Source organism: Olea europaea, chromosome 18 (genome assembly GCF_002742605.1).
Source record: "Olea europaea var. sylvestris chromosome 18, O_europaea_v1, whole genome shotgun sequence".
NCBI classification, from domain to species: Eukaryota; Viridiplantae; Streptophyta; class Magnoliopsida; order Lamiales; family Oleaceae; genus Olea; species Olea europaea.
The window spans coordinates 8,611,027-8,624,542 of NC_036254.1; the positions used below are offsets into that span (position 1 = coordinate 8,611,027).

Consider the following 13,516-nt stretch of genomic DNA (forward strand, 5'->3'; position numbering starts at 1 on the left):
ATAATATTGCCTTAAGATTCAGAAAAATAATTCTAAATTGTTTACCAATTGCAATAGTTTTTATTCAGTATGGTTTAAATGTAAGAGTTGTAATCAAGATGGTAGTTGTTTATTGGTTTTATTTATAATCAATTACTTAAAATAGACTGGCATATCAACAATTTTAGCAATTTTATTTTTATAAAATACTTAGCAATTTGGGATGTCATTAATTGTGGACATGTTAACTGCTATTGAAGTGTTTCAGTTAAAAAAAAAAAAAAAAAAAATCAGAGAGATTACGGGAGAGTAATTTTTGTTATGAAAAGAGAAAAAAAAAAGGAGAGGAGAATATCACAGTCAAAACTCAAATGTATATTATTAAAAATCAATGTCCTATATTTATAAGGTTCAACATAAGAGTTACATTAGGAATGAAATTGATCTTCTAGATAAGATAAGACATATTTATGTATCATGATAATACAAAATAATCATCAATAATTATCTCATTATTTTACAACAAATTTGATTTATTCTTATATAATATCTAGTATTTATAGTATATAAAATATCATGTAATAATTCATGAATAATTATTTTTTCCTTGGTTGTATGTGAATTTTTCCCTAAATATGATACAGATAAATTTCGTTACTTAATCTCTCTAATTTTTATTTTTTTTTAACTGAAACACTTCAAGAACAGTTAACATGTCCACCCACAATTAATGACATCCCAAATTGCTAAATATTTTATAAAAATAAAATTGCTAAAATTGTTGATATGCCAGTCTATTTTAAGTAATTGATTATAAATAAAACAACCAATAAACAACTACCATCTTGATTACAACTCCTACATTTAAACCATACTGAATAAAAACTATTGCAATTGGTAAACAATTTAGAATTATTTTTCTGAATCTTAAGGCAATATTATTCATATTTTATTTTGTTTCAAAACTTTGTGCAATAATATTAATAAGTTTTTTTTGGCTATTCACGTTAGTAAGTTTCAACTTCTTAATTTGACCACATAAGTGTACATGAAAATTGTGAAAAATCAGCATGTATGTGACATATTTACAAGCATTTGAACTTCTAGATCCAGTCGAACTTATCATTGCTATTTGTGTTATGCATATCATTGTTTGTTATAGTATCGTGCTTTTAATATTTCAGATTACAAGAGAAACTCCACCTCACAAGGAAAAATAAATTCTGCTGCTATCGTACCAAATATGCATTTTCATTTAATATTGGCATTGCATCAAAACTAATGAACAATCTGTCTCTGTTCTCCCCCTTTATTGACATAATATTCCATGTCATATATTTTTTTAATCAAAATTTACAGAACTTCAAAAATGTAACCAATTCAAATACCAAAGAATACATAATTAAATGAATGCAAATAAACATATTCTCCAATCAACTGTAAGCACGTAAAAAAGCCAAGGTTAAGCACATAATTTTCTTCAAATGTTGTATTAATTTTCAAAAATTAGGCACAAGTATCAAGTGTATCACAAGTCCTATGATTTCAAAAAATAAATTCAATTTGAAACATCCGAATCACTCTAGTTAATGACAGTATTTCTTTAGTGAGAAGTACTCATTCCACGTATATAACAGTTACCTCGTCTGAAGGGAAAAATGACCGCATGTCTTCTTGACCTCTGATTTTTAACCAACAATCCTTCTGGTATGCTGAAAATACAATATGAACAGCTTGCCAGTGCATTATCCATGTTCTTAATTTCAGTGCACGTCTGAGAATTCTTCAATGAGGATGGCAGCACACAAAGCTTTCCAGATGGGTACTAACATTGTAATAGGAGGATGTAATTCCTGGAAACAAAGCCAAGCAGTATAATATGAAGGTACGGTACATGCGAAATTATGAAAACTATAGATTATCTTTTTTTTTTTTTTAGATTTAATTAATTAGGCATAAAATAACCTATCCAATGTTTATATTTTGAATTTATATGCTTTATTTTGCCCAAAAGTTCAAACTTGGAACATCCTTACCTTGAAAACTAGTAAGAGTTCTTCTTCTTCACGTATAATAAGAGACAAACTCCAGTAACAAGTAACTGGGGTCACGCATTCATTTAAGACAGGTTTCAAGATCTTGCTTATAGGAACAAAGCAGCGAACTGTTCTCCCACTGATTTGTAAAAGGCATTAAAAAATACTCTGATTAGCGTTGTAGGAAATAGAACCCAACTTAGTCATGCTATCTATAGTTGAACAAATAGAACGTGGATAACAATTACAGGGGAGGAAAAAGAAAGACAAATAATTTAAATTTCCTTCTGGATCATTAAAAAAAAAAAAAAAAATCACCTGGCGGGAGGAAATAATGGATACTTTGTAAAAATTCTCTCTAAGAACAATAGACCTTATTTTTCTAATCACAGATTACAATAGCAAAGAACTTAAGGTCAATGGTGGATACTCAAATCCAAGTGACAACCAAATAGCACGTAACAGTGTGAATTGGTCTTTACAAAGACCAAAAAACACTATCTTATAATATACTCTTACTGACAACATAATACACTGAAGAGCTCACGCAACCCCATCCACACCCAAAATAAAATGGCAACATGGAAAAAAATAAAGCTCAAATGATTTCAAATAATTATTACAAGCATCGCTGGAAAAGAATAAAAGAATGATGATGTTATACAAATTACAAGGTACCTTCTGTAAGTAGTTTCAAGCTGAACTCCAAAGGCAGGCAAAATCGTAACCGACTCTGTTACACAGAAACATGTAACACAATATTGAGAAATTAGATGCCACTGCCTTTCCCACTCTTTCCTGAGAGAGAGTACTTTGTGAATAGCACATAAGATTGCGTTACACAAACAAAATTGTACTCAGTGCACTTATAAAGAACATAATGATAAAAATATCGCATAACAATTAAGATTCAAACACTTGGATAGCGGGCAACGAGACAAATAACTCTACTTTGATAAGGGCCAATCATCCGACAGTTTTTTTTTTTTTAATATAGGAAATCAAATATTTTATTAATCAAAGATAATACACAAGAAGTGTATTATCAATTTAAACGAAAAAGAAACAATATAAAATTGGACAATCCATCTACACGAGCAGTAGCCACAGCATTAAACCAAGTATATAATGTCAAACAAAACAATTCTCTAATCTACTCTGTTGTTCGTGTGTGATCATTAAAACAGCGACTGTTTCTCTCTCTCCATACACAAGTCATACGATGCAACCCAGAATAGGGTCTCAAACACCGACTATCTCTCTTTCTCCACACACACGCCATACGATGCAACTCAAAATAGGGTCCCAAACAAGTTTACTATCCTTATTACAAAATGTTCTCCTCCATGCCTTTAACACATCTTCCATACGTCGCGGCAACAACCAATCCATGTGTTGAGAAGTTAGAATAGTGTTTCACAACAAACGGACATCGTCACAATGAAGGAACAAGCAGTCAATCGTCTCTCAATTCCTCCTACACATATAACACCAATTTGTATTATAAAACCCCTAATTCGAAGGTTATCCACCGTTAACACGTCCCCTTACAATAATCCTATAGTCCCTAAGTTACAAAAGATATCTTTTGTCTCTGATGTTCAAATTTAACAAGATAGCCCCTCAAGTTGTAATCTGAAGTCATACCGGTCCAATTTGTAAGTCCTAACTTGCAGTTAATCTTCTTGTGGCAAAGAAACCACTGAAAATCCTATAAACTAACATGTTTTTTAACTTTTGATTTTGATTTTTCAGTTGAGTAAATTAAATTATCAGTCAATTACAAATTGGAACAACTTGCTACCAAGTTGAAACAAAATGGGTCACTGTGTAGAAATAGGAATATCAGGAACAAAATTAGAACATCGCGAAAGCTAATTACCTATAGATGTGATTTACTTGTATAGTTCCAAAGTTCTAATAATCTGAAAAGTGAAAAGTACTAATAATCTGAGGTTGATACATTATCCAAACGTGCATATTAAAAAAACTCCATCGGTGGCTACTGCAGATTCCAGGCTATATCAGCAATCCATTCCCACAATTAATTTATATGACCAGTTATGCCAAAAAAAAAAAAAAAAAATCTATGTAAATTCGAATATTTCCTGGACAAAATCCTACAATTCCTAGATCCTCACCTTTCTCAACTTGTTTCCCTTGCCATGATTTCACAAGGCACACCGCTAAAGAAAAGCTAAAAAGAATGGCCATTGACAGGTCCTGCAATCATGATAGGCACCTGTCATGTTTTGACAAAATAATTACAAAATAGTGAAGATGAAGTGCAGTTTTGACATCCCCCATAAAAAGTTCAAAGGAAAAATGTATAAATCCTCAGAATTTATCTTGGGCAGTTGGCGGTTATATAACAAAAGAAACATCCAGAAAACATATGCATATTCATTTAAGTGTTAGTGGTTGAGACAAACTTCAATTTTCCGTTTTTCCTTTCTTGTTCCTTGTTTTAGTTTCTTGTATTTAAGTATCTTTAATTATGCAAACTAATTATGAAGAAGCAAATGTTATTGAATCATTAAAATACAGGAATTTATTCGTAGAAGACAACAGGGGATATTTTTCAATAGATAAAGAAGCCAATAAATCTTTATAACAGTGTAACACAAAATCTCGAAGCACAAGTAACTACTATTGATATATGAGCACAGGAATTTGTATAAACATACCTGTGGGAGAAGGAGAAAGCAGAAAGTGGCTGAAAGCAGAATAAATATGTAGAAAATGTAACCCAGCGCACTGCTTCTTGAAATGATGATATGGTGAATGTCAATTGCATCAGGTGGACCCTTGTTTGTATCATTTATATACATGTATCGTCCTTCCGAAATGGTGGCTAATGACTCCACCATCTTAGACTACATCAAAATCGAACTGGGAAAGGACTTGTAATGAGTTTTATCTCCAGTTACCTCTCTTCATTAATCAATTATAGACCATTCCCAATATATAAATTGCAACATCTTCAGGGAGGATTGAAAGTCGAAACAATCCAGAATATTTCTCAACTAATATAAATGCTGATAAAAATTTGGCCAAACTTGATGAATTTCATCATTAAATTTTGTATTTGTTGTATTCACCATTGAAATTAAAAGAATAAAGTTTATATTAGAAGATTGAAATTACTGTGCAGTTGATTTACTAGGGAGTGTGGTATATTAGTTATATTCAAATATGATAATAAGTTAATATTAGCAAATAAACTTTGAATGGTAAACATCAAAAGTGTTGAGTTGGTCAAGCAAATATGACATAACATGTTATAATTAATTATTACTCCTTCCATCCCAATTATATAGGCTGACTTTCCTTATTTTCTTATCCCAATTTTATAATTCTTTTTCTCTATGGAGAATATTTTGTTTTATTCGTTTACTAATATACCTTTGTTTAATTTGCCTAGTTATAACTAATTTTCCCCACTCAATCATGAAATTGTACAAATATAAATAAGGGTAGACTAGAAAGTTTTTGACAAAAATTGCTTTTCCTATAACATTAAATAAAATTTCTTAATTCATGTGAAAACAAAACCCGTTTATATAAATGGAACGGAGTATATATTAAAATGAATACTAAATCAGTTTGATGACGAATTTTGTTTTTCCAGATTCATCTTTCAAAGATATGCATATTTAGGTTTTTCAATTTACATGTTAAGCTCTATCTAAAGTAATGACAACTTACCTTTTAACAAGAAACGACTTTGGATAAGATAATGGGAATCAGAAGTTATTTTATCTTCCTCTTGAACTTTTGCAAAATCTGGTACAGCAAGTAAAATCCTTAATACTATTGCAGATTCTAATTCTAACATTTGGATCACCAATTCACAAGCCAGTGATCATAGGGCCAAAGAATTCAATTTTCACTTATACCATACGTACCCTCTCTGGAAACAAAAAATAAAAATAAAACGGTGTAATTTTTTTATGGAAGCAGTACTCCTGTCTAGTGCCGAGGAAATGTACCTCACTTTCACATTACAATAGGACAAGTGGCAAAAATGTCATGTAATCTTCCTCAAAATAACTTAAGCAACTTTTTTCCCTAAATTGTTTTGCTTTTCATAACCTCACTTCAAGAAAGATGATTGGCAGCAATTAGAAGAGATATATCCTTTGCTACATAGATAATGAGGAAGGAAGAAACCCCCAGGATTACCAAATAAAGGGAACTACAGAGAAAGAAGCCATATAATAGTAGAGGCTAGCACATTAAATATTAGGGCATCCAAATTTATTCTACTTACAATGTTATATCCTAAATTTTGGGCCGAGTGGAAGTAACGGGAGCACTGGAATTTGTCGGTGTTCTGCTGCAGAGGAAATCAGCCTGGTAACTGTAGATGTATATACTTGAGAAGAAGTATATGCATTGCACCTGAAGTTGAAATAGGCTCACGAGTTGGAGTTGCCACTGTGGAAATGGACTATGAAGCAGGTTAAGATGGCGTGGTGCGGGGTGAAGATCTCGCAAATGACCGTGTTGTAGGTGTAGCAGACCTTAAAGTGTAGAGGTGGCAGACTGTGGCGATTGTGACTCGAAGTTTGGTACTGAACTGAGTTGGGCGATCTGGGTAGACGAGGAGGATGGTGGCGGCAGGCGAATTTCTGGACTTGTCGTGGTGACAGGTGGTTGGGTGGGGTGGTTATGCAAGGCTATGAAGCAACGGCGTGTGGTGGCTAATGGTGTTAAGAGGTGCCGGGCGACGGGAATTGGTGGTGGTGAGCAGCGGAGTTGGCGACGGGGAACGGTTGGTGTGGGTCTGCTGGATAAGTGGTGTTTGCGGTGCAATCATGGTGGATACGGCAAGAAACTGGTAGGAGGCGGCACTGTTTGAGGCTGGTGGTATGGGCGAGGCAGGTGGCAGAAATAGTGTGTGAGTAATTGCGGTGGTTGTGGCTGTAGACGGGTTGAGAATGGGAAGAGACGTCTGCGCCACAGGAAGTGGCCGGTGAGGGTCAATCTAGGGTTGGAAAAGGCTGGTGTAGGTTGATCGGAGGCAGGTTGATGGCAAGTGAATGCAGCGGCAGATCGGCTCTGGTCATAGTGGCTGCCGACGAGAGGAGCGGCCATTAGATCAGGGTTTTGGAGACGTAAGTTGGGTGTCTAGGATTGGACCGGGTATTTGGTTCGGGCCTTGAGCAGAGTCAGTTAGTGGGACTGTTGGGCGGGTTTGAGTTGTGAGCACTGGATTACAGTTTGTGGTAGGATTGAAATGGGCTGTAAGGATATATTTTGAGAAAAATTCATATATAAGAGATTGAGGAACAATACACAACTACTGCACTATAATAAGCACATTTCATAAATAACAATTTTACAAAATAATTTCATAAATCAGGTGATAAATGATAATTTAAATTAATAAATTTAATGATATATAATATATACAACCGTGCACCCTCACTATCACATATTTCCACCTCCCAACCCATATTTTTTGCCACAATAGTCTTTACCCAAAAAATAGACACTCTATCTCCACATCACCACTTATCACCCACTACCCATCGTCAACGAATCGCTCTCCATTTCTAACTATAGAGTGACTATCCTCCCATCACTATGCGTCCTCCATCTCAAATGCCACTGTCACCAACACTATCAAACCCACTTTCATCCCTCCTCCCTGTCAAATCCCGAAGTAAAGTCAAGCACTGTCATTGGGGCTGAAAATTTCCAACATAAAATCTCACTAAAGGAAATTATAGTGACAGAATCTTTAAGCAATACACTAGCAAGAATGGTGTCTATTCGTAGACAAAACTCATTACCAAAAAACACAAAAATTATTACCAAGGAGTTGAGGAAATTTCTACTGCTGCTTATGATTCTGCCAGAGTTTTTTTTTCCTTTTTTTTTTTTTTTAGTAAATGGCATCAAAAAATGTTTGTTGTAAGAAGACGTTTTTATAGAGAATATATGGTTGAGGTGAGGATGGGGTGTGGTTAATCTAATCTGTCGAAGTTCATTCAAGTAAATGGCATCAAAAACTGTTTGTTGGAAGAATATATTTTATAAGGGAAAGGGTTTGCAGTGGGGGTGGGGTGGGATGGGATGGGATGGGGTAATCCAATGTAAATGTTTAGAAAGTGGGATTGTGGTTGTAGTGGGATGATCTTCATTGCCAAGCACATAATGATGCATTTACTCATTTCAACATTCGCTGTCTCTCTTTGTACTACGTGGTGACAATAGTGATGCATTGTTTGTGTTCAAACATGTGTTATATGTGATTAACTGCGATCAATTTATTTTCAGTGTGACTATTTGTGATTGAGTTAGTCTAAATCGTGATTGTATGCAGTTCACTGTTAATTTAGCCACATATGATCACAATTAACATAGATTTGATCACAATCAATCACAATTAACATAAACTTGGTCGCAAAGGATCACCATGAACAAATTCGCACACACCGCAGATTAGCACCGTAATGCACCACTATCACCTCCAATACACCACCGCCTACCACCTTCAACTCAATCCTATGACCATAAATATTACCTTCACCTTAAATCCACGACAACAATCATCACCGCCATCATCACTTCCACCAACAATCAACATAAAGATCCCCAATTTCTTTAATTGGAATTCTTCTGAGGATGTGCTCGACAAATTTAAAATTTAGCACGATGGATAACTATTAGGCCAATTATGTAGTCAGAGAAACTACATATCACTATTAACACAGACAAACCTGGTAACAACTGATAACAATTAATAAAGACTTAGTCATGGAATGTCATAGTTAAACATATAAATGGTCACCACCACCGGCATCACTACTGATGCCACCACTCTACCACCACCATTGCATCATCACCAACATTGCACAACTATTATAAACGATGTTTTACCCACTTATAAACTTTGAAGGCTTAACAAAACATAAACAAAATTGGTCTGGTGAAAATAAATATGGTAAAGGGACGAAAGAGATTTACATAACATTTATCAACGCAATATTGTCATATGGCTTCGGATTATGGATGGCCACCTGGTCATGAGAGACAAAAGGCACAACTGACAAAGAACTCAACAGTGATTGGTTGGTTTTGGAAAAGACTACTTTTACAATGGTTCTTTACAATGGTGGCTTACAATGTGAGCTGGAAAGGGAGAAAAACCCAAAATAAATAAATAAATAAATTAAAAAAATTAAACGAAAAAGCAACAAAGACAGGACCACAATAATTGACTTTGCTACATCAACTTAAAAAAGGGCGGCAAAATGGAAAAGCTCTCTTCATACACCCCGTTGAGAAGGACGACCACGACTAACATTGCGCGAAAAAGCTCTCCTCTCCTAACAAATCTATACGACTTCGTCGAAAACTAACCTTCCTAGCGACAGCATCCAGCTTTACTTCGGCATTTACAAAACATTGTATCTACAAAACCACCCAAAATTTTTGGTCGACATTACACTACATCGTCAGAGACTCACCTTCCAGCGACAGCATACCCATCCAACTTGAGCCCACCTTTTATAGATGCATGCCATCATTTTCCCCAACAATACAACCAATTTAGCAGAAGAAGGCAACGATTGCGATTGCGATTGACGTTTGGAGACCAGCGTAAGGCACAATAATTAACAGAAGAATTGAACATTGTTTGAAGACTACCATTTCATCTACCCAACACTGTATCTCTCATTCAACAACCATTGGTAATAAGAAAAAATCTAGAGTATGTGAACATATGTGTCATTAACTTGGATATTATTATTTGCTAATGTTAAATCACTTGCAGTAATCCTGAATCCCTCATTTTATCTATGTTAAATCCCTTGCAGTAATGTTAAACCTTCATTTTATCAATGTTAAATCCCGAATGCATTAATTTGTAACCAAATGATAACTTATCATCCACGAACGTTAAAAAATAAGAAAAATGAAATATCGATTATTATTAAATTTTTTGATGCAAAAATGAAGGTATACTTACAACTTTGAGTAGACTTAACCCTTCATAATCTATTGTTATTTAAAACTCTAAGATTATTGCTTTTTGAATGGGACATTTCATTTTGACCCAGTCTGTGAAATTATGGAAGCAATGGAAGATGTCACAAGATCGGAATTGGAAAATGCGAATGTGGAAGACAATTATTGTGAAGATATTTATCATGAAATTCGATATTATCAATTGCTAATGTTAAATCTCTTGCATTCCCGATGAAAACCGTAGCTAATGTTGGCACGAAGAAGGGAAAAAAAACGAGTATGTGAAGATATTTGTCATGAAATTCGATATTATATCCCTTGCATTCTCAATGAATACCGTAGATAATGTTGGCATGAAGAAGATAAAAAAGCATACTTGCTAATGTTGAATCCTGACCAAATTAATTTGTAGCCAAGGGTTTTCATACTATTCACCATGGTACCTTAAAGTTGGAAAAATGGAAAATTATTTATTATTACATTTTTTGATGCAATAATGAAAGTGTACATTTTTTTCATAATTTGCATTTTTGGAACAACTTTGGGGTTATTGGTTTTTGAATGGAAAATTTAATTTTGACGCAGGCTGTGAAATTATAGAAGCAGTGGAAGATGATGTCAGAGTAGAATTGGAGCATGTGAATGTGGAAGACAATATGAGTGTATGTGTGGATGAAACGAGAGGAGGAGATGGTGTGATTGTGCCTGAGGTTGGTATGAAGTTCAAGGACGAAAATGAAGTTTACGATTTCTATGGGAGATATGCATTTGAGGATGGTTTCCGAGTCAGGAAAAGGAATTCGAAGAAAGATGACAATGGAGTTTTGCAATATGTGACGTTGACATGTAGTTGTGAAGGACGACGAAACAGTTCTACGAGCGGCTCTTTGAAGCCACAACCAACAATGCAGACAGATTGTAAAGCCAGGATCTCTGCAACTTTTGATTATCATGGTTTATGGGTAATTAGAACAGTACACCTTGACCACAACCATAAGACAGGTCCTTCGAAATCAAGGTTGTATAGATGCAACCGAGAAATAAGTGCACATGTGAAAAGGAAGATTGAAGTGAATGACCTGGCAGGGATTCCGTTGCACAAAAAGTTTCAACTCTGCAGTTGTTGAAGCGGGAGGTTATGAGAATCTTACTTGTGTGGAAAAGGACTATAGGAACTATATTGAAAAAGTGAGGCGGTTAAAACATGGGGAGGGAGATGCCGTAGCAATACAATCTTACTTTTCAGAAATGCAAGCAGGGTGCTCAGGATTTTACTTCAGTATTGATCTGGACGAAGATTCAAGGTTGAAAAATATTTTTTGGGCAGACAATCGGTGTCGTCAAGCATATAAGGAGTTCGGGGACGTTGTCACGTTTGATATAACGCACCTCACTAATAAATACGACATGCCGTTTGCCCCATTAGTTGGCATAAATTACCATGGACAATCAACACTTTTTGGTTGTGGTTTGTTATCAAATGAGAACACAGATACTTTTGTTTAGCTATTTAGGTCATGGCTTAAGTGCATGCAGGGTCAAGCGCTAAAAGGAATAATAACTGATCAAGACAGGGCCATGCAAAATGCAATACAAATAGTTTTCCCTCATATGAAGCACAGATGATATTTATGTCACATTCTAAAGAAATTGCCAAAGAAGTTTGATTACCATGTGGACAAGGGATCGATATTTTCGGCTATACACGTATTAGTGTATGATTCGCAGAATGTTGAAGAATTCAAGGCCGGTTGGAAAATAATGATAGATAAATATGAGTTGCAAGATAGTGAATGGTTGTCAGGTCTTTAGAAAAATTTAGGTCAATGGGTTCCTTGCTTTCTAAAAACATCGTTTTGGGCCGAAATGTCAACAACACAACGATCTGAGAGTATGAATGGCTTTCTTGATGGATATGTGCACTTGAAAATATCGCTGAAGTAATTTGTGGAATAGTATGAACATGCACTCCGAAACAAGGTGGAAAAGGAGTTCCAAACTGATTTCAAGAAATTTTTGCAAATGGTTCAGTGTGCAACGACGTATGAAATTTAGCAGCAATTTCAGGCAGTATACACAATTTCAAAATTCAGGGAAGTGCAAGCAGAGTTCATAGGAAAGGTATATTATGACATCATATCTACCGCGGATGTTTGTCCGAGGATGACCTACGAGGTATGCGACAATGTACTATGCGGGGATCGATAAAAAAGAAAAAGATTCGTAGTGTTATTTAATAGGGAGAACTATGACATTGTCTGCACTTGTCACTTGTTTGAGTTTCAGGGAATTATTTGCAGGCATGCAATCGTGGTACTTATCTGTAATGACGTTCGTGTACTCCCAGACAGGTATGTACTTCGAAGATGGAGGAGGGATGTTAGTAGAGCACATACCAGGGTTGCTGTTAACTATAGTGGGTTGGTCAGCACTCCTGGACAGTTGCGTTACGATAGAATGTGTCAGGCTTTCGCTACCATTGCAAATCTAGCTGCAGAAGATGAAGGTCAGACCTATGCGATAATGGAATGGATAGGAGTTCAAGAGAAGGAACTTATGAGTTCGAGATCAGTCAGCGGAAGCAATGTTCTACTCCAACGTACTACTCAAGTGTCATCGAACAACATAAGTTGGCAAAAAATGTAAATTGCACAGTATTGGACCCTAACACAGTGAACAAGAATGGTGCACCTAAAAGATTTCGGAGAAAGGGCTCATTAGAGTTGACGTCAAAGAAGCCAACGGTAAGTTCACGTGTTACCTTCTCAAGTGAAACGGATTCCTAACATTATATCTCATTTTTTGGACTGTACATGTAGGCTCCATCGAAAGGCAAAAGACCAACTGCAAGGCGTACTTGTCCACTAGATGGTGCATTGTCCATTCAGGCTCATCAACAATAAGAATCGTCGATGCCCATTCGTTCTCCTACTCGCAGCTCTTGTTGGTTAGTAACTTTAATTTATCCCGTTCGTATGTTTGTTGTGTCATTTGTGCTTTCTTATTTTGATGTAGGGTTACCATGAAAGCTAAATGTTTCCACAACAATTACCAATTTCTACACTGATCCATCCATCGTCGACCCATCCAACATTCAATTCTCAAGGTACGCATTTATATTAAACCACGTTCCTTTTTTTATCCATAATTTGTGTGCATAGATTAATGTCGTATTTCATGCACATCCTTACTACTATCCAGAAGAAAGGCATCAAGGTGGCAATGAGTTTTGATCCAGTTTAATGCATTTACCAGTTGAATATAATCCCTAGAGAAGTGAAGAGTCAGGAGAAAATTCCTCCAATTACATAATTCATTATCGATGAAAGACAATGATTTTCAACTTCAGATCTTCAACATAATAGGTAGGTACAATCACTGAACACTGATTAGTGACCCCAATAGTGACTACTCTCTGCAGCCACTCATTTGCTTTAAAAGTAGCTAATAAATGACCACTTGCGGAAGTTTGGTAGTATGCTAGAGTGTATATATATTGTATTCTCATTTTGTTGATT

The 13,516-nt window shown here is 35.3% G+C and overlaps 2 protein-coding genes across 5 annotated transcripts; one reads left to right on the plus strand and one right to left on the minus strand.

Annotated features, from left to right (window-relative positions):
* Positions 1 to 1,388: 1,388 nt before the first annotated feature.
* Positions 1,389 to 7,234, minus strand: LOC111367384. 4 transcript variants are annotated; one of them, XM_022988228.1, is made up of 6 exons: positions 6,289 to 7,234; positions 4,703 to 5,801; positions 4,157 to 4,238; positions 2,694 to 2,748; positions 2,016 to 2,154; positions 1,389 to 1,832 (listed from the first exon to the last, which is right to left on the minus strand). In XM_022988228.1, exons 2-6 carry the CDS (start codon positions 4,883 to 4,885, stop codon positions 1,743 to 1,745), a joined length of 549 nt encoding a protein of 182 aa, XP_022843996.1. In that variant the 5' UTR covers positions 4,886 to 5,801; positions 6,289 to 7,234; the 3' UTR covers positions 1,389 to 1,742. The 4 variants fall into 4 exon arrangements, with proteins under 4 accessions (XP_022843996.1, XP_022843997.1, XP_022843995.1 ...); XM_022988229.1 differs by having other exon boundaries at positions 4,703 to 4,907; positions 5,724 to 7,234; XM_022988227.1 differs by having other exon boundaries at positions 4,703 to 4,907; positions 6,289 to 7,233.
* A 1,787-nt stretch (positions 7,235 to 9,021) lies between these two features.
* LOC111366697 (protein FAR1-RELATED SEQUENCE 6-like) lies at positions 9,022 to 12,901 on the plus strand. Its single transcript, XM_022987402.1, has 7 exons — positions 9,022 to 9,097; positions 10,584 to 10,960; positions 11,085 to 11,302; positions 12,092 to 12,173; positions 12,285 to 12,597; positions 12,654 to 12,742; positions 12,818 to 12,901. The coding sequence occupies exons 1-7, from the start codon at positions 9,022 to 9,024 to the stop codon at positions 12,899 to 12,901; spliced, it is 1,239 nt and encodes a 412-aa protein (XP_022843170.1).
* The last annotated feature ends 615 nt before the right edge of the window (positions 12,902 to 13,516 follow it).